Here is a 21,799-nt window from a genome sequence, read left to right on the forward strand (position 1 = left end):
GTGTCCTTTAATGTCAAGATACATGGGTTTGCAAGAAGGAAGAGTGGGATCAAAAGGGGAGAAGAAGGGGAAAAGGGAGCAAAGCACAAAGGAAAGAAAAATAAAGACTGCACCTAAAAAATAAGCATACGTGTGTGTGTAGCCGATAAAGCAAATAAAGTGTTAAAACACAAACAATAAAAACAAAGAAGATTCTAGACATTGGTGATGACCTCAAGTCTCTTTTTTATATAGATCTAAAAATGATGTTATGTACACATGTACTATAGTTTAGTGACCAAATAATAGTAAAAAACAGGGCTTTTTTTTCACTTTCACTCTCCAATTTTAAACCATTAAGTTTATAATTCAAATCATTAAAAACAACTTTCAAAGAGAGAGGGAAATGCTATTATGCTTAAACTAGGGGGAAGTATAGTTATTATTAATAATGTATTTTTCCACATTTGTCGCCAATATAAATATAAGATGTTAAAATGTTCAACCCAAAAAATGAAGTCAAGAATCTAGACTTTAGCAATTGTTTTTGCTCAAACTAGTATATAATGCCCCAATAGTATTTTTTAATGCTATTATTTTTAAATATTTTGAAAGTTGTACACAAGTTGTAAAAACAATTTCTGCTTTTTGAGATAACTTGAAATATCTAAAGTCTCGCTTTAACTAACCTCATTCTCAAGTGTCAACATGCTCCATTTCTCTTCAAAGGGCTATCACCTAATCTACATTGCTTATAAACACACAGGGCACAAGTTGAGAATTACTAAGAGTTTCAGAAAGCCAAGGTTAATAATAGGCAAGATAATAGGTAAGAAAGTAGAGTCAGCTAGAGTAAATTAGAAGTTTACTACTTTAAAAATCATCTTAATGCTCAAAGTGGAAACTGAGTTAGAACTGCCAAACCTTTTCCATTATTGCCTTCGTAACTGGGGTATATGGTGCGTACAAAATCTTTCCCAACAACATAGGTTTCAAGAAAGCCCAAATCACAGGTCCAGCAGGCATGTTAATGACGTCTTTATAAAGAGAGAAGCAAAATGGCGCTGGAAGGGAAAATGTGAAATAAAACCATTTACTATATGCATCTCAAAGCTATTTCCTCATGGTAAACTGACATAGATTAATATTATCACGCCTTAAAATACCTGCCTTAGCACTTGCTGTGTTATCAACAGATGTGAGGCATCTAGTGTCAAAGTGAGAAAGCATAGTAACAAATCTTTTTAGGTATGAAAGTTTAACCCAATAACCAGGCAAGACTAAGCGGTGGTATTTTGCCAAGAACCACCTTTAGGAATTGTTTCCAACAGATCCATCTCACCAGTATTTAATTTTTAAAATACATGAAAATCCTGCTACTGATATAGTACATTAGAGTGATTCAATAAATGTTTGTTGAAAGAATAATAAAGTGAATAAATGAGTCAATCCATCTGCTATACTGAGCATCCATATATTATTCGGAAAGAGTTCAGGTGATCATATTTTTTCATCTCCAAGTTTATATGTCAAGTAAATAGCTTTGATGTGCTACTAAAAGTTTATAGCTCTGCTGCATTCGTGAAGCTCTGTCATATACAATATAAATTTTAATTCTAGAAAGTTAAGAAAAAATATTGACCAGAGAAGATTTAAGGCATAGTCATAGATTATCAATTGGCAAAGTAGGCCTAGTTATGATTCACAAATTCTATAAGGGGTAGACTTTGCAGCAGACTGCCTGGCTTCAAATCTGATACTTCCAATCTGGGTAACTTTCACCAAGTTATTTAGCCTCTTTGTGCCTCATTTTCCCTGCTGTAAAGTAGGGTAATATTAGTACTTTCCTCACAGAGTTGATATGAAGAGTAAATGAGCTAACATACATAATATGCATGACATGTGGTAAGAGCTGTCTAAGTGCTTTCTGTTTCTATTCTTGGATAAAATTAGCGTTTCATTTATTATGTAAAGCTAAGACATAATAAATGATGATGTTAGGAGGCAAAATTACCATGTTTATTTTGAAGTATACTCACTGGTATATGTGGGAATTCCATATTTTGAAGCAATTTGCTCTTTACTTAATTTGTAAGTCAAAAAATCCTTGGTGTGAGTGCCTTTTGGTCTCTGGGAAGAGGGCAGTATGGCAGTCAAATACTCCGTGGTAATTCCTTGGGAGCACAATGCTTGGGAGATTGTACTAAATGATCCTTGGGCTGTATTTATTCGGTTACTTTGGTACATTGCCTGTGGGACAAAAATCTACGGTTTATAAATATTATATGAGCTATAGATGCTACTAAAATAATATAGAAAGAAAAAATAATGCATAGAGTATCCTTAGTTTCCATAATTCCTTTAAAATGTAGATTGATAGACTTAACTGGCAAAAAAAAAAAAAAAAAAAATGTTGCCAGAGTTGAAGAGATGTCCTTCAAGTGATTTTTCTTTCAATTTACTAAATTTGTAACTGAATGTATTATTACCAGTCTTAGAGGATAGTTAACATGACAAAGGAATTTTACAATAAGAACATGACTCTACCTGTGTTAATGGAATGCTTCTGGGCAGATGCATCTGTTTCAGGGATCTCATTTTGTCTAGCAGCGGACGTGTGCTGGAAGCCATCTGATTGAGAATCTCCTTTAGCCTTATGAAGAGTTCTATTATCTTTTCTACCGGCTTTTGATCTTCCCTAGGGAAAAACACCTAACAGAGACAGAATTAAAAAAAAAATGGTTTATGTTGAGAAACTGGAACCCTCATGCATTGTTGGGAATGTAAAAAGATGCAGCCTCTTGAGAAACATTTTGGCACTTTATTAAATAGTTAAACATAAATTTTACCATAAACTCAGAAATTCCATTCCTACATATCTACCCAAGAGAAATGAAAACATATATTCACTCAAAGATTTTATGAGAATGTTCATAACAAGCATTATTCACAATAGCCAAAAAGTGGAAACAAGCCAGATGAAGAGATAAAATGCGACATATCCATACAAAGGGATACCTTCTGGCAGTAAAAATAAATGAAATCCTGAGACATGCTACTTGTATGAACCTCACAAACACTATGCTAAGTAAAAGATACCAGACACAAAAAAGCACATATTGTATGATTCAATTTCTATGAAATGTCCAGAAAAGGCAAATCTATAGAGAAAGGAATAGACTAGAGGTTGCCTGGGGCCAGGGGCTGAAGCACCCGTATACCCAGCACTGGGCAGGTGATGGGGATATGGTAGTGCACAAGTTTGCACCATCCCTGCACTCATGGACCTTTGGTCTAGTAGGAGGAACAGCCATCAAAAGTCAGGGAACAAAAGGCTGGGGTATAGGAGAGGGTTGGGGGAATTTCACTAAGAAATCAAAGGAGATCTTTCCAAGGCAGAACTCTAAAGGATGAGAAAGAACAAACCATGGGAAGATTAAGGAGAGGAAGGCTCTGGGCAAGAAGGGAAAGATGTATGAGGGCCCTGAGAAGAGGAAGACAAAGATCACCATTAGGAGCACAAGATTCATCGGACAGGGAGATTTGTCCTCATACTTCCCTTACTGTCTAGCCCTTATTCATGGAGACATAGCTCTCTCCATAGGTTGGCTACAATTACAATCAGATATTTCTAACTTAGAATCAACATTTCTAGCTTTATTCTAGTTCTGCCAAAATTCTAGGCATTCCTAGGTTGATGTGAAATAAATCAGCATATATTGGGAAATTTTTCATTCTTTTCATCTGCAATATGTAAAATAATTAAGAAGGATCTTCTGTTTGTTAAATGCACATATTCATTAGGATCAACAAGAAATACTTTGCTTGATTTCTGCAAATGTTATAAAATAAGAATTAAAATTTTAAGTGAACAAAATTAATAACTTTATTTCTTATGCATTTTAGGTTATAGTTATATAAAATAACCATTCATTGAGTTTAGGAGTATTTGTAGAGTTCTTCTGTGGGCCAGGCATTGTTCTAGACATTTGAAATAGTTCAGTGAAAAGAGAAGCCTTTATGGATCTTACATACTAGTGGGAGTAAGCAGAAAAATAACAAAAATGAAAATTGAATATAATATATGGTATGCTGGAAGTGCAACTGAAAACAAATAGAGCAGGGAAAGGGGATTTGAGAGGTAGAGTTGTTTGCATTTCAAATAGGGTGGCATTTTAAATAGGCCTCATTGCGAAGGCCAAGGTTTAGCAAAGGCAAATAGGCATGAGGGGTGCCTGTGGGAGTGGTGCCACAGAGCAGTCTTGGACCCTGTTCTGGTTTGCTAATGCTTCACTGGAGGATGGCCAGTGGTGTCTGGAAAAGCTCTGTTAGCTGGGAAGGCACGTGGCTGGCATCTGCTCCAGAGTATTGGTTTCAAAATGGCTTTCTCCCAGGACGTTCCTCTCTAGGCTGCAGTTCCTCAAAAATGGCACTCTCAGTTGCTCTTGGGGCGTCTGTCCTCTCTTAGCTTCTCTGGATCAAGAGTCTGCTTTCAATGGCCATCTTCAAACTGTCTCTCATCTGCAGCTCCTCTCTCAGCTCCTGGGCATTCTTCAAAGTGTCCCTCTTAGCTGTAGCAAGCCCACTCCTTCTGTCTGAGCTTATATGGGCCAGTAAACTAATCAAGGCCCACACTGAGTGCGTGGGGCCACGCTTCCATGGAAATTATCCAGAGTTATCACCCACAGTTGGGTGAGGCTCATTTCCATGGAAACAATCCAATCCAACCATTCCAACTTAATCCCCACTAATATGTTTGCCCCCACAAGATTGCATCAAAGAACAAGGCTTTTTCTGGGTGACATAATATATACAAACTGGTACAGACCCACAAAGCAGCCAAGGAAGAAATGAGATTTTAGAGAGAGGGAGGGATTGCAGATCATGAAGGTCCTGTAGGATTTGAGTGTTTACTTGGACAAAATGGGGAGCCATTGGAAGGTTTTGAGCAAAGGAGCGACATAATGTGACTTCAGTTTTAAAAGGATCACTCAGACTTTTTATGGGGGGTGGTAAAGACAGGAGGACAAGGATCGAGGCAGGGAAACCAGTTAGGAGGCCAGGACAGAAATATGGGTAGGAGATGATGATGGCTCAGAACAGGTACTTATCACTAGTCCTAAAACATTTTCACCCCCATTGCTATCATGTCACCACAACCTAAGTCGGCTTTGTCACTTCTTTTTTTTTTTTTTTTTTAACTCTAATGGGAGAAATAGTTTTTTCTGTGCTTCCAATAGTATAAATATTTTTATCCAAGCACAGATTTGAGTGCACATAAACATTTCTTTGTTTCTATTTAAAAAGTTATTTTTATGTTTATATTTTCTTTTAGTTATTTAATAAATAAGTACTCCTAAAACAACTATTTATTGCAAGATGGAGTCACTGCTGATTTTACCAAGTACTTACAGTGGCCATTTGTTTGTTTCTACCGGATAAGTAATGATAGCCTTTATCTAAATTGATGAAGGAAACAAGGTTTTTTTTAAAGAATACTAAAAAAACCCATATTTTTATTTTAGAAAACAAAACAAAACTTTGTTCTAATTTTTATTTTTATCCTACCCAAACTAATACATATTCACTATAAAAATAATCATGACATTTGTATTTCACACTTTAGTATATATTAAATTTAATATGTACACAAACTGTGAATGCACAAACTGAGAATACACAAACTGTGAATATACAAACTGACAGCTAATAAGGCAACAGTATTAGTCTCCTCATCTCTGAAGTGAGGAAATTGCAATATATGATCTCTAAGGTCCCATTTAGCTCTAAAATAATGCTATGATCCCCAAAGCTGTGTAAATGGATTTCATTTCTAATGTCATCACAGAGAATACATTTGAAATCAAACATTTTTATATTAAACTATGAATGTAAAAAAGATCCCACCAACAGCAGCTTGCCTTGTATGTGAAGTTGTAAATGTCTAAATAGTGCAGAAGAGTAAGTCCAATGAGGTAAGACTGACGGGACCTCTCCAGAAGAGATAGGTTGCAGAATTCCTTCATTGCACCCTCCAGTTTGGGATTGGTGGTATTGGCATCACAAGAATGCAGCCAGAACAGTCGAGAAATAATCTGCAAGTTGGTGAAAGAAAACGATTTCAGCTGTTAATCATTTTGAATGGCTTTTCTTTATACTCTCAGACTTCATTAAAAATATGACAAATTATCTAGAAGAATGAAATAGCTTTTTATTTAAAACATTAATTACTATCAATGAAGCAATATAGAGGCCATACTTTACTGGAAAGCTTAAGAAAATAAAGTGAGAAAAAGAGAGAGGGATGAGACCAGGGTGATGCCCAGATTTCTCACTTGAACAAAACTGAGTGAATAGGGGTGCCAAGAAAGATAATTGGTTTGGAGTAAAATTTGGGAAACCATTACTGTAAGACTCAGGCTACCTTGGTTCATTTTACTCTTGGTTAATTCAAATTGCATTTCATTTTTATAATCACTCTAAGTTATAATCCTGCACAATAAAGTCTGGGTCCAGAGATGAAGAGCAAAGCAAAAACGCCCAAAATATTATCAAACAATAACATGAATAATCCATCCTGGACAGTAATATTAGTTTGTGTGGAAAGTGAGGTGTGAATACAGGAAGTGAGACAGTCTTTATTGCCACAAAGTTAAAATAAAGAAAAAAGTTTATGAGCTTAACGATTGTAGAACATTTCCTCTCTTTCCTTTAAAAGTATGAAGAACTCATAATCTTCACTTCCATGTGTTTATTTACCAAAGTAAACCTGCTGTTCAGAAGCCAAAAGCATGATTGGTAAAATTAGATCTTAGGATCCAATGAGCAAAAGAAGAAATCAAAGGGAAAAGATGATCGAATACTGTTTGCTAGAACAAGAAGCAGAAAAGTGGAGGCAAAGTGATTTTAACTTTTTTATGGGAGAATCAATTAAAATGATATGGATTAATCTAAAATTTTCCAAAGGGCAGCCTTAAAAGCTTTTTTAAAACTTTATCCAATATTGGAGAATAACTGGGGTGTGCTTAGAAATGCCACACTGTCACATGTAAGTTCTGAATGGATGAAGCCATAAGCTGTGCAGCACTTTTGAAAATTTTCTATGATGCTTCCAGACAATGGACTTGGAAAAGAGATAAAACATAAGACATTTCAAGTGGAAAATCCTATTATCAGCCTATAATGAAATGTTGTAATTCCTTTTCATACCCCAAAATGTTTACTATAACCACAAATTTTATTCAGAGTACCCTTGACCACATCTATTTTATATACTATGCCTTGTCTACATAACTTGGGACTTTTAAAAAGTAATCAGGAGTACTCATTTTTATTTCAGCTTTAACAAATTGTAAATGGTCTCTCTGCTTGTTTTCCCAACTAGTTTACTGACGTTTAATTTTGATATCATCATAATAGTTACAATATAATCATAAAAGTATGTGCAATTTAGCTCAGACAATGTGATTGCAAGAGTGAATATAAAGAACTATTGGTGGCATCCATTATTTAAGAAAGCCATGTGGAGGTAAAGAAAAGGAGAACAAAGGAGGCAAAGAGTAGGGAAAAATAAAGGAAATGACAATATTCTTGCTTCAACGTTTCTCTTCTATCTACACCTAAGAATTAGGCCTCATAATTTTATTATTTGTGGAAAAATTCCCTAGATTTGCATGAAACTTGTCAGTATTTTACTGATCACTGCTCACCAAATACTAAATGCTATTTAAAGCTTTAAAGAGTGGATTAAAATTGCACCCCACCTCAGCTCTCCTATCAGGGATGGGAATGGCTAACAACTTGTCCACACTCGTGTTGGACATTCCTGTTGTTCTCCTCAGTTCTTCTTTCAGCTCCTCAATGTTTCTAAACATTTCTAGTAACTGGCCTGCAAGGGAAAACAACAACAAACAAACCCATGGATTGGCTGCAATATAATTCTTTTTAGTCATACTAACATAGAAAAACCTTCTAGACTAAAACATATATTCAACATACACACCCTGTGTCAGAAACAGATGTCTTCCCGTTTTGGCAAACACCGCAGTTTTAGGATCTATTTCCATCTGAATTAAACTTGTTCCTATTATAATATCATTAACCCAAGGCAACAGATTGCTCTGGATTATAAATTTTTCTTAGAGGTCTAAAACTCATGGTTGATTCAAGGAAAATTTGGTTTCCTCCCAGACTTTGATCACATAATGTGCTAAATAAATCTCTCTTCATTTGATTTAAAACATCAAGCAAATTCAAAATTGCTTTTTAACCTGGAACCATATAATATTGTCAATTTAGGAAAGGTCTGCCAAATCCACAACATAATGCCACAGAGCATTTTTCTTTAACTTTGCATGACACACTACAGTTTATAGTTTTCACAATCATTATCTCACTTTTAAATAGAATACATTTAACTCCACATACTGTTTTAGAATTGTGATTATAATTATTTCAATATCTAGGTCCTTTAATGCATAACAAGCAATAATTTTATCTTATTTTAGCAGATTCCAATCTCTATTCTGCAAATGCCTTTCGATTTTTTACGTTACGTATCCCTCATGCAAATGTACCTTCTTTTATTTTTGGACTTAGTGTCCTTTCAATTTTATGGCTGCCTATTGACCAAAATTCTGAATGCCTTTCTTTTCAGTATTGAGGTATTATGCAAAAAAGAAATGTATTGCATGATACGTCATGCCCAGAATACTCAAGAAGGTTCTGAATAGAGATTTCTATAGATAGCAGTACATCTTTTTTTCTTTTTTTAAAGCAGATTATTCTCATGGAAGCAAATAAATTTTCATACTAGCCCTTGCAGTCAACCATCAAATGCACTTTAATATATCAGAGAAACAAAAGGTGAATAGACTAACTAGTCCAATGTTTGAAGATTTTTTTTGCTGTGATTTCAAATTTCCCTCTTTTGTTCCATGCTAACTCTGTGTGTGTTTACTTTAGACAAGTACCAATATTTGAAAGCTTCTGGTTTCTCATGTGTAAGGGCAAACAGTAATGCAGTTTTGGTTGGGAACTTCAAAAAATGCTTTCTTAAACTGCAGTATGAAGAATCACAAGCATTCTAATAAGATAGCATTCAAATTTGGATGGGAAAATCCACCTGGTTTTTCAGAAGCTTCTGCACTGTTATTAACATGCAGCATGGCTTCTATGGTTGGCATTAGCCGTGTGATATTTTCCAAGTAATTCATTTGCAATGCCTCTTCTAGAAACCTGGAGTAAAACAGAAGAGAAAAAAATTGAACAAGTCATTTCGACTTTTTGAAAAGGGATTTCACCAAGGAAGAAAACAATTGGAAAACATACCAATCCATATTAAAATTAATTTTGCTGGGATATCCAGTAAGCAAATCCCTTAGCTTTTTAGAGATGATATTATCATGGTACAGTAAGCCAGTTGCTATGTCAGTGCTGAGTTCTGCTGCTTCGAGGAATTGCACATGAAACGCACTCTCTTCACACAGGTTCCCAAAGCTCAAATTAGAAAGCTGGCAAGTTTTTTCTATTGAGTTGAAAGTTTCAGATTCACAAAGAAGTTCGGTCAAGTTTCGAAGTTGAGACAGCTTTCCAAGAGGGGGAAAGAGTGGAAAATAGATTAGTTGCATTATCCAAAATATTTGTCCTAAATATCCTAAAGATTAGTTACAATATCCCAGATATTTACATTATCCTAATATTTAGTTGGTATTTGGCATTATTTTTACTGCAAAGCACTATGTTGTTCATTGCTACTATGTTCATTGAGTTCATTGCTCTCTTTAAGAATTTTCAAAAACCTTTGGACCTTTGGACCTATTAAACATGTCTTCCTCATCTGTACTCATATCTTGTAGATTTACAAGTTAAAATAATCTAATATAGTTTTATCCAATTTAAATCACAAGTGCTTCAATTGATTTTGTATTTTAATTTATTTCATGCGTTACGGCAGACAGCAAAGCAGGTTGGGTTAGGGGTTTCTTTAAAAGGCCTTTCTTAAACTTCAGTGTGACAATCACAAGCATTCTAATAAGGCAGCATTTAAAATTCCTGTTTTTTCGGAAGCTTCTGCTGTTATTGACATTATCGTCTACCCTCTATATACCTACTGAGAAAAACTAGGGGCTTTTGTTCTGTGGAAGTGCTTAGAAGGACTTAAAATGCCACACCCAGAGGAAAAGAAGAAAAACAGAAATCAGCCAATTTCCTATCCTTCAACTCTATTCCTCTCTGATTCACTATGCTGTGTGCAATTCGAAGACATATCCCCAAGTCATACTCCTGGGGAAAAAAATTTTTGCCTCTGGGAAAGCCAGTTTGGTTGTGCTTGGAAGCTACCCTTGAGCTATTCCTTTTAAGAAGTCAAATAATTTGGAGCAACGTCTAAAGAAACAAATACAGATGTCATTCATTGCAGCTCAGCTTCCAATCAGAAATTACATTTTGACAGAAATGAAATATTTTATGGTACAGGCAAATGTTTAGGAATATTTCTTTCTATATAGCAAATGAGACAGGCACAATGCTGCGTCTCTAATAAGAGTTTTATAGTAACTACACATAGACAGTAGCAATTAAACACTGATCATCTTAGATAGCATATATCTTTGGGCTATTTTCCACTATATTTTATATTCTAATTGACTTTTGGATTTGAATTCTCTAGAATGGTTTCATACGTATTAAAATTATACTTACTGGGCTTATTGCTATGAGAAATTTTCCATCCTGCTGTAGACCTAAGTGTTTTACCAACTTTAATGACATTTGCCGCCCTATTCCTTCCTTTGCTTTTCCACATACTAGATGTCATCAATTACTTCTAATGAATAGAACCAAATCTCCATGCAGCATCCTCCAGTGACTTATTGTTTGGTATTTTCTTAAATAAAAAATATAAACATTGGTGGCCCAAGATAGTTGCTTTACTTGAGCATTTGAGGGTATAGTAAATTTGAATGACTTTTACCCAATGGAGACTAATTTCTTAATGGCAAGTTTGGTGTACATGCATGGGAAACCAGTAAATCTCCATATAGCTTAATCTCGGTGTGCTGGTTCGAATCTGCCATGTACCCTGAAAAGTGTATGTTCTTTTAATGCATCCCTGTGGGGGCAGACCTATTGTGGCTGGGAACTTTGTTTCAGTTGTTTCCATGGAGATGTGACCCAGCCCATTCAAGGCAGGTCTTAATCCTTCACTGGGATCCTTTATGAGAGGACAGAAGCTCAGAGACATTTTGGAGACAGCCATTTTGAAACCAGAACCCAGGAGAAGGGCCAGCAGACATCACCATGTGCCTTCCCATGTGACAGAGGAACCCCGGATGCCAGCGGCCTTTCCTCAGAGAAGTTATCTACCTCTTGATGCCTTCATTTGGACTTTTCATGGCCTTAGAACTGTAAATTTGCAAGCTAATAAATCCCCATTGGAAAAGCCAACCCATTTCTGGTATATTCCATTCTGGCAGCTTTAGCAACCCGAAACACTTGGTTTGATAAGAAAAAAGTTATAAAAGGAGAAGCTGGTAATCCAGCCTCCCTGTTGAAGTAAGTTGGTTCTCTGAAATAATAATTCAATTCAGGGTCAATAAAGTGGAATGCTCTTAGGGGCACATCCACCAAGAGCAACTTTATGGTCATTCAGTGGCTGTCGTCATTTATTACTTTCTTCTAAGAACAATAAATGCATTAAATTTTTTGAAGCCTTGTGGATTATTAATAATCAACACAAATTCAAAGAATTGTGGTTCTTTCTTCAAAAAAGTTTGCACCAACTCCAGACTGCAGATTTTCTTTCTCTCCTTTATCATGTCCCTAGTTTACATGGTGAGTCAGAGTTCAGGCCTTAAACTAAACAATGACCCATAACTACTTCCGGCTGTGACTGAACTCCCCAGTGCCTAATGGTTCCGAAACGTCTCTGCATAAGAATTATAAGTGACCTGATGGTGAAGAGTTTACAACATTGTGGATATAAAAGGGTGAAACAGCAAGACCGCTGGGCTCTTTGGTGGGTTAAGGGAGGAGGAGGCAGGCCTATTTTAAAATTCAAAGGTATTACAGTAAAAATATTGTGGTATCTATATTTCTGCTCAGAGAAAATCATTTTATGTACGTTCCCAGTCAGGAAGGCATTCTTCCCACTAAAGGGACTGGACAGAAGGAGATAAAAAAGGGCAATGAATAGGTTAATACACAAAGGTTAAGAAGAACAGAATATTCAGGCTAGCACAGAGGGCTGTAAACAATGGAAGAAGCCTCCAGTGAATGGCAGACATTTGGCATTTGGGAGGGTATAAACCATTTTAGGAATACACTAAATAAATGTTTAGAATGGGTGGGTCCTACCTAACTTGTAATCAGGATACCAGTGACCAGGGTGGGCAAAGCAGGGAAGTAGAAGCACCTCTAGACGTAAAACTGCAGGAATTTGTCTTCATTCTTTCAGTAATATGTTCAGTAATGTTTTGCATGTGTTGAGTTCAGTGCCAAATGTCGGAATTCAGCTGTGAAAGGACAGACCTAAGCCATGTTCCTTATGGAGCTAGTGGTCAGGACTGAACAGGTTCTGTCTACTGGAACGAGTGACCATGTTTATGACAAATGACAATGGATTTTCTGCCCCCAAGGGACAAGGGCTGTAGTTTTGTTTCCATTTCTGCAGCTTCACAATGTAACCCTCAAGGGGAGAAGTATATTCGAAATGTGGATGCTGTTTTAAATGACCTTAGTCTCTTTTCCATTCCATTGGTGTAAATGATTGAGAATTTACCGTTTCAATTTCCTTGTATGTTATGTGCTTCTTGGTTACTTTGTAACTAATGAATAATTGCCTAAGTAACACAATTGCATCTCAAGTGCTGTCCTTTAACACCCTCATTTGTTCATACACTCATGAGTCAAGCTGTTACCTCCTCCTATGTGCTTCTATTTAGGGCTACCAGAATGAAGAAGATATAATTTCTCTAGAGTTTGCACTCTAGTGAGGGAAATAGACCATACATATACCACAAATTATATGCCAAATTATAAATTCCAAAATCAGAAATCTCACTATCATCAGAGGCTACTCTCCCTCACTGGTGCCCAATTGCATCATTTCAACTTCCTAAATAGCTCTTGAAGCTCTCTCTTCCCTCTTCTCTCTGCCACTGACACAGCTCAGGCCCTCATTACTTCTTGCTTAGATAACTGCAAAAAATAGCTTGCTTGGCTTCCCTCCAATCTAGCCTCCTTAATTCTCCTTTAAAGATCTCTTCCTAAAATGTGCGTTTAACCTTCTTCAAATTCACAACTTTCGGGATCAAATTCAAACTCCTTGACTAAGCATAAAAAGGCTTTGGGGATCTGGGCCCAGTCTCCTACTGCAGCCCCCTGTCCTGACTCTCTGACAAGCTCTGCTCCAGCCAGGTGCGTGACTCCAGGTAACCTATACCTGTCATTCTGGTTCTTGCCTCCGACTTCTTAAAAATGCAGATTCCTATGCCTGGAATGTACAGCTCCAATCCAATCCTACACAGCCATCAAGATTCAGAGTATTATCTCCTGCATGAAGTTCCTGCTCTCCACCTCCATCCTCTGCAATCTGAGTTAGGTATCACACCTCCATACACAGAATCCTGCCCACTCACATACCACAGCACTTATCTCACTGTATTGCAATTGCTGGTTTGCTCCTCCAGCTCCACAACTGGACTGATTATAAGCACTATGAGTTAGTTTTACAGGAGCACAGAAGACGGATAGAATAAATAATAAACAAATAGGGCAAATAGTATAGATGTACAGATTACAAAGTCATTAGCTGGGCTGAGAATCAGAGAGAAAGGGGATACCCTGATGTTATGGAATGAGTAACTTGCCTTTGAAGAACAAGTAGGAATTTTCCAGATGAATGCCTAATTTCCTTTTTGTTCGCACAAACAAATAAAGACAGTGGTAAATTAAGAACATTAGAAATTTCGATTCATGTAGAAGACTAGGGCTTATATGTAGGTAATCTAATGAGCATATTTATTTGTAATATACATGGACATAATATTTTGCATGCTTGCTTAATTATACCATGTTGACCATACAGCAAGTCATCTGGCTGGCCCTGAATAAATGAGTTCTAATTTTACTTTGTCTCTGACTACATAAATCCAATTAACTGCTGTTCTTACTAGGAGAGCTGCTTTCAAAATTTAATACACTTATTTAAGACATGAAGTAAATTTCATGATGTATGCATGAGCTAAACAAGGAATAATGGACAGATAAATAAACATGAACCAATTCAGAATTTTAAATTTTGGAGGGTTGCTTTTCTCCCTTCCTTCAGTATCATACGCTTTAATATGATTTACTAGTTTCTGCTTCTGATGGCAATAAGAAAAATAGGACAGGTCAAATTCTGAGATTTTTGTATATTGTAAAGTCTACAGCATTAGCTTTCAAAATCCACTTTTATAGATTTAGCAACTAAGAAGATCCCAAATTAGAGGCCATATTATGAAGTCTTTGTCAAATTATCAAACATAATAATTAACTAGATCATTAACCATTCCTTTATGTATGTGCATGCTACAATTCTGCTCTTATGTGTCATTTCATGCAGAGATCTCCACGGATTATAAACAAAACAACGTAATATAGCACCAGAAAACTTTTTCAGTCTATCCCTAGCACTAGATAGAGTCAAAATAGGATCACTATTTACAAAACACAGCTTTAAAATTTAGACATTTAGACTGTATCTTGCCAAAGCATTGCAGGAAGTGTTGAGGTTTATTTATTTCTTTCGTGGCTTACTTTTGATTTTAGGACTTCAGGAACCAGAGGGAGGTAATCCTCAAAGGAACCATTTTGAAGAAAAGATTTTTTAAATCGAATTGCGGACTGTAGGAGTCTTAGATTTTCTGTAAAAAAGGGGGAAAAGTTATTTATGTGAATCACAAGGTCATTTAGGATACACATTTGAAAAACATCTTTATTCTGATGTATTACTAAGTTTTTTTCTAAGATAGTAGCCTAGTTTAATCTAAATATGAAATGAATGAAAATTAACCTTTTCTTGAACCATGGAGACAATAGAATTCATCATTTTAAAAATATTCAGTGATATTTTGCATAGAGATAAAAAATATTTCCAACAATGGTGCTACACATTTTGGTTCTTTGTGAACTGAATATGTTTTTATTTCTAACTTTTTGTATACATTATTAATTTGAAACGTTTGGGGAAGAATAAGTTGTATAATCACTTTAACAAAAATATACCCTTCTAACCTTGATTATTTCATGGCTGGTAAACAGAGACCAGGCTTAAGTATTTGCTATGCTATTTGCCATTAAGTCTCAAAAAAACAAAACTATTTTGGTGTAGGAAAAGAATGTGTATCTCCAAGAAAATATAAGAAAATAGATATTTTCTCTTAAACAAACAAAAATAAGGAAACATTGGACTAGAGGCAATCTTCGTGGTTACCTATGTAAGCAGAAAATTGACAATAATGGGTGTGAGGATAGGAAGCAAAAATAGCCTGCCACAAAAAAATCCTTTGTCTAAGTAATTTACATCTGCTTTTGGAACACTATATTATCATTCTTCATTAGGAATTGACAATGGAGATGTTGCAGGGTCTAGAAAAGTGTTGAGAAGGGTTATGTGAGCCCCTAATGACTCTGAATATGGGTGTTTTTGTTTAGTGGCACTGACAGTACTATCAGCAGCAAGAGGAATAACTATACAACAATATGATTAAATATTCTTTTCATATCTCAAATTATCAAACTGACACATATGGAAACCAAGATTTTTCTATTTTCTCTCTCCTTTTTAAGAAAAGTCTGGAAAGACTCACGACTTCAGAACAGAATTAGAAATAATACAAAATCTTTTGACCATTAAGAATTGTATTACCTTGGGATCCCCTGGCCACGTTGTCAGTGATGTTCCTTATACACGTCAAGTAAGGAGTATAAGGACTATCTGTTGTTATATTCAAGAGGGCATCTTCAAAATTTTCCAGTATTAGGAGCCTATAGAATTAGAAAATAACATATACATGAAGTCACTATAAAAATAAAAGCAAAGCCATTTTGTTGAGATCATTTTAGTCCCCTGATCATTTAGCACTGGTTGACTCAGGCTTTGATACACCATGAAAGGCTCACACTGCATTGTGGAACCACTATTCTGGTTTCTGTGCACACTTACCTTCTCCATGTGCATTGTCTTTATATTTAATTATTTTAATATCCCATCCTAAGTGATCTTAAGAACATTTCTAGACATGTAGAGTTATATGAAAACAAATATTTCTGCACTAGAGTTGCCAGATAAAATACAAGACTCCCGGTTAAGTTTGGATTTCAGAGAGACAACAAATAATTTTTTAGTTATAAGCATGTGCCATGCATCCTGTATCTTAAATCTTTCTTTTCTTTTTTTTATTTCCCTAAATCTGGCCATCCCACTGTGGGCTTCAGTTTCTTCTCTTGTCAAATGAGAGGTAAGGAGGTGGGACAATCTGCTAGATTCCTTCCACTTATAACATTCCATAGCTATAGTTTAATTTCATTTAATTATGATTACAAAGAAATGGTGGAATCCAGTTGACCAATATAAGTTCCTTTTGTCTTTAAACAACCACTTCAGTGTTCTCAAGTGTGTCCTTTCTGACTTCTTTGCAAACTGACTGGCAGGTGAGGATATAGCCTAGGATTTTTAAGGCATATGTATGTAAGTCTGAGTTAAGTATGCACCCTCATTTCAACTGTGGTTTGTGTCCTCTATGTATTTTGTAACTCCTTCTCTTAATGTCTACTATTGAATTTTATGTACAGTAAGAATAGAATAATTATTAATGACTGATTTGGGGACCATCTGCTTTGAAACAAATGACACAAAACATAAATCAGTCCTGTTGGGGGGCTAACTTGGACTTGATTAAAAAGCTGGTGGGCAAGTCTTATTCTGGCATATTCTAGTAAACATGCAAGACAATGTATATTAGGTTTATTGAAGCCTCAGGGTGTTTAGATGTGAGCTAACAACTTTTGATCCTTGAGGAGATTTAACTAAAAAGGAAAAAAAAACACCAATAAAAGTCTAACTTGGCAGTCATAGCACAGCTAATTGGTCAGATGGCTGACCCTCATTTAAATATACTTCATAGCTTCAGTGTTTAAAAAACAGAATAATGCCCATTTTGCTTTTTTTTTTTTTTTAGGTATTTCCTTGGCCATAGATCCTCAGATAATATTGCATTCAGTTGTCTTAGACCTTTGAGCTTTTAGACAGCCTGATTATTTGTCAGCCTCTTTGTAGGCAATCAATACCATCTATGAATTCACAAATGGAGGACAGGAGAGTGTATTCTTAGATTGAATTTACTGGCCTAAATAAAAGAAACCATTTATCAAGGAAATTTCAAAATCCTGTTATAACTATTAAAAGCCCAACAGGTGTGGGACAGATGACAAAACTAACCCTATTGTATAGGCTAACCATGTCTTATCAAAATTAAGTTTCACGGACTATGGCACTACTCATGATATCACGGAATCAAGTCAAATCTGTGATCTAGCAATGATCTATTGTAGTTTCAATGTACCCACAATACTCTCTTAATTAAGACAAAACAAACAAACCAAAAAAACAAGTGTTTTGGAATATACAATTAAGTAAGTGTTTTGGAATATACAATTGATATAAGAATGTGGAGGAAAATGGGAAGCAGTATTAGAAAGTCCTAAGTTAAACTGAGGATGAGATTTGGGAATCCAAAACATCAGGGGGAGGAAAATGGGGTTATAGGAATAACTCTAGGTATACTGCATCTAGTTTCTTTTTTGGACAATGATCCATTTATTTTATTTGTCTGTAATGATAATGATAGGTTTCAAGACCAGCAACTGGAAAGAATGACCCACTTAATTTTGTATCTTCCCCTCTGCCCACCCTACTCCATTCTCTTCACAGAGTATCTAGCATTTGTGTTTTGTACGTCATACTCCTGAGTTAATAGCTACTGAAAGAGTAAAGATGTAAGGAAAAGAAATATAGGAAGCTGCAGAGAAGCTGGTCGTTTTTTCTGACATGTGGCCAGTGAGGCATCTCTGGGCTGGCACACATGGCCCTACCCCGGCCTCAGTGAGGCAGATCATCCCTCACCTCCCGCCAGCCTTTCCCCACTCTTCCCAACATTGCCCTTCCTTCTTTTGTGTTTTTTTCCTCTCTATCTTAGTTATTACAGCATAGAGACATTTCCCATACTGATGCAGTGCTCAACAGCAAAATATTGGCTTAATTTTCCAGGTGGAATGGCATAAGAGATTCCCATAGTGAATTATCAAGCTAAAAATAGAGATTGTTGGACAAGGAGTACCCTGGAGATATCATCTAATCCATTTTCTTACTTTCATCTAGAACATCTTATTGATAGGAATTTTCAGAATGTATTTAATATACTCCAAAAACTAAGATTCCATAATTATATGCCATTGTTTGGGTATACACACCCAATTATTCTTTCAAATAATTAACTTATATGTTCTTTATACATAATCCTACCTGTTTCCCAAGAGTGCATACAAGAAAAGGTATGTGTGTGCAAAACAATAAAAAGTAATAGCCTCAGAATAACAACAAAAACGTAGTAGAAGGGCCAGCAGGGAAAAGTATCTTTGAACAGCTTTCTTTAGAAAAATCAAGACCAATTTTTGTTTTTCTTATACCAGCATGGTTATCTTAAACCAAGGATGGAAAGGAAGTCCAAATATAAGAAATCCCTTAACCTCATCAATCGCAATGAGAGCCATCTTAAAAGTATTGAATTCTTTCTAATAAACTGTCAGCTAGCTGTCAACAGCTAACTACATTTGCCGCAGAATTCGCAGGTCTGAAGCTCGAGCATTTTTAATGCTATGGATACTTCAAGGCACTGATAAAGCTACCTGACTTTAGCAAAAAGCATTCAGTTGTCTCACTGTAAAGGTTTTCTCCTTTTTCTTTTTCTCCTTTTTTATTTTGGATGATACACAGAGAGTGTGTTTAAAAGAGTAGGTAATTAGAACATGGCTGCCTGGCTAGAGAGAAATTGCCCAAGGGGGTCTCGGGGGGGGGGGGGTCTCGGTGGCTCTCGGATGCCTGGTTGTTCCAGGAGATGATGACTCCCGGGTGCAAGAGAGAAGCACCTGGTTCAGCCACCTTCTAGGAAGAGGCAGGTGAGAGCAGAAACTGGAGGTGGTTGTTTACGGAAGGATTTACTCAGAATAGAACTTCTCATTAAAATAAAAAAAAAAATTTACGAACAACTATAGTTGTTATAGAAGAGCTACATTGGGCTCTATTTTAGAAGAAAGGAGTGGCTTAAAAATAAGTCCTGCCATTTGTACTTATTTGTACAAATTCCCATTAAAACAAAAATATATCCATTGGGACGAAAATCAAAGAATTTCAACAGTATAATTTATCAAGCTAAAGCAGCTTTTACATAACAGGCCATATAGTCTCTGAGTTTACCTTGAACTCTAGGAATTTACCTCCATCAGCTACTACAGTTACTACAGGAAACAGTTGGAATTTCCTGCCATAACAACTGTAGCTAGTTCAGGGACCTGCTTACATTAACGGTCATTAGAAGCTCTGCTTTCTGCTATCTCCACTGCCTATTTCTGGGATATCATATAAACATGACCTGATAAGGGAGCAAAATTATATTGCCTACAGATAATTTTGCCTACCTGGATGCTAGTGAAAGCAAAAATATTTGTGTTACCTGTTTGGGCATGAGAAATATCTTGATATTGAAAAACAGAAAAGAAAAAAGATAGTTATATGAGAAATTGGATTCTTATGCTTCAAGGAGAGAGACCCTGAAAGAATTGTAAATTGAATCTCCATCTAGATTTCTTACAAAGACGTAAGGTAACCAATCCCAGCGTGACACATTATATCTGGTTATGAAATCTTAGAACTGAGAAATGAGATCATGTTGTGTTATTCAAAAATATCATCAAATAATACCACCCAAAATTCCATTTTACTACATTTCATGTATTTTCTTCTCCTTAGATCAGTCAATAGGTAATTCTTCTTTTCTGTCATCTTACACACTGATAAAATTATGTTTATGAGTTGTTTTGATTGCTTATTTAGCCAAGTCACCTACCAATTTAGAACAAACACACAAGTAAACAAAAAGAGACTTACTGTGCAGCCAGACTGCTTGGGGATAGTGTCTGTCCATCATTTTCATTCCACATATATGTTGCATTATCAGAGCCACCTAAATTAATAATAATTATATAGGTGAAAATTAGCAGATTTGTGGTAAATATATATATATATATATATTAGTAGTAGTAGTAGTATTTTGCTTAGCAAAAACCATCCCCAGGTCAAATTAATGGGGGGAAAGGAGCATGCAGAAAGCTTCCAGAATTTTTTTCCAAAGCATTTTACAAAAGATGTCTATGCTCTTTTTGTTGGGAGCATTTAGGATATTTATAGGAAATAGATGCCTACTAATCAAAATAATTTCAATGGTCAAATGCCTGCATTTCTATCAAATTCTTTCCCTGCACATAAAAACATTATTTTATCCCAAACCCTGTATTTGTAGATGACTCTTGAATACTACAGTGAAGATTGACTACCACGTGATTTGTCAATCAAATGAAGCCAATTTCAATCTTATGGGTCACTGGATTTTTTTTTTTTTTTTTGCCTTCAACTGTCTAGAAATAACTGCCATCAGTAATCTATACTTCCCACCTTTCAAAAGGCAGCCCCTGATCTCAACTGAATGTGGCTGAGAATGCAAATTGGCTAATGTTAACAGAGCTGTTTTGAGTGGTCTCAAATAATATAAAGGTGGGTCTAATGGAAACTAAACAAGATCTAATTCAACACCCTGAATTGCCCCTAGAAGTAGAATAGAACACTAATTTGCTTGCTGCCAAAGGCTGTATCTTAAAAGAGTAAGTGTGCAACAGCATTCACATTGAAAATTGAAAGTGAAGATGCTTTAAACGACCACTGCATATGTAAAAATGCCATAAATCCAGTGCTCTCATTCAGCTGTTCTAGGGGAGCAGTATCACTTACTTTACTCTTCTCTTCAGACACTACTAATTTTTAAAAAATAAATAGCATGTTTCAATAACATTAACATTGGCCTAATCACTTTCAATAGAATGTTTTATTACCAGCTTTAATAGTTATTTCTCTGTCTCTAGTTAGTGCATTCTAAAGCCTTCTAAAAGGTCCTAATGTAAAACTATGCAATCATCCCACATTTTTTTTTCTGGTGCTGACTAGTTAGTTTATTTAAATTAGCATTGTGTATAAAAAAGACTTTCACAAAATTTAAAACTTCCTTGTCAACTTCCTGTATCAGTCATGTTTAAATACTGTGAATTGTCCCTAGGAACTGGCCAAGTTGCATTTTCAGTTTTCCTATTCAGCAGAGCAGAGTTTTCCTGAGCTTTGTTCAAGGTGTAACCAGATATCATTGCTCCTTTATTATAATGTAACCAGGATCAGTTAAAGAACCAAGAATGATGATACCCAGATACCCAAGAATAACTAGTAATTAATAATGGCAATACCTATTATTTGTTGGCTTCCATATATAGAATAATTAAGGATAGAACTTTGTTGAGATTCGTTTTTGCAATGTACAGGCATTTAAAAGAGATTTTCCAAGATTAACTCTTGCTCCATTTTGAACTCCTATGTGATGCTGAACAATTTTATTGGTATTTGTATATTATATGGTTATGGACTTTCTCTTCCTCATCGAGCCACTGAAATGAGTACCTA

The 21,799-nt window shown here is 35.7% G+C and overlaps 1 protein-coding gene across 1 annotated transcript in view; it reads right to left on the bottom strand.

Annotated features, from left to right (window-relative positions):
• ABCA12 (ATP binding cassette subfamily A member 12) overlaps window positions 1–21,799 on the bottom strand; it is a 176,230-nt gene that overhangs the window by 61,522 nt on the left and 92,909 nt on the right. The window contains exons 9-18 of the mRNA XM_037849707.1: window positions 20,186–20,261; window positions 15,890–16,008; window positions 14,779–14,885; window positions 9,310–9,566; window positions 9,104–9,216; window positions 7,743–7,867; window positions 5,901–6,074; window positions 2,527–2,691; window positions 2,019–2,229; window positions 904–1,043 (exon numbers count right to left, since the gene is read on the bottom strand). Coding sequence (XP_037705635.1) covers window positions 904–1,043; window positions 2,019–2,229; window positions 2,527–2,691; window positions 5,901–6,074; window positions 7,743–7,867; window positions 9,104–9,216; window positions 9,310–9,566; window positions 14,779–14,885; window positions 15,890–16,008; window positions 20,186–20,261 — 1,487 coding nt within the window. The remainder of the gene's footprint in view (window positions 1–903; window positions 1,044–2,018; window positions 2,230–2,526; window positions 2,692–5,900; window positions 6,075–7,742; window positions 7,868–9,103; window positions 9,217–9,309; window positions 9,567–14,778; window positions 14,886–15,889; window positions 16,009–20,185; window positions 20,262–21,799) is intronic.

The sequence above is a fragment of the Choloepus didactylus genome, chromosome 9 (genome assembly GCF_015220235.1).
Source record: "Choloepus didactylus isolate mChoDid1 chromosome 9, mChoDid1.pri, whole genome shotgun sequence".
NCBI lineage: Eukaryota > Metazoa > Chordata > Mammalia > Pilosa > Megalonychidae > Choloepus > Choloepus didactylus.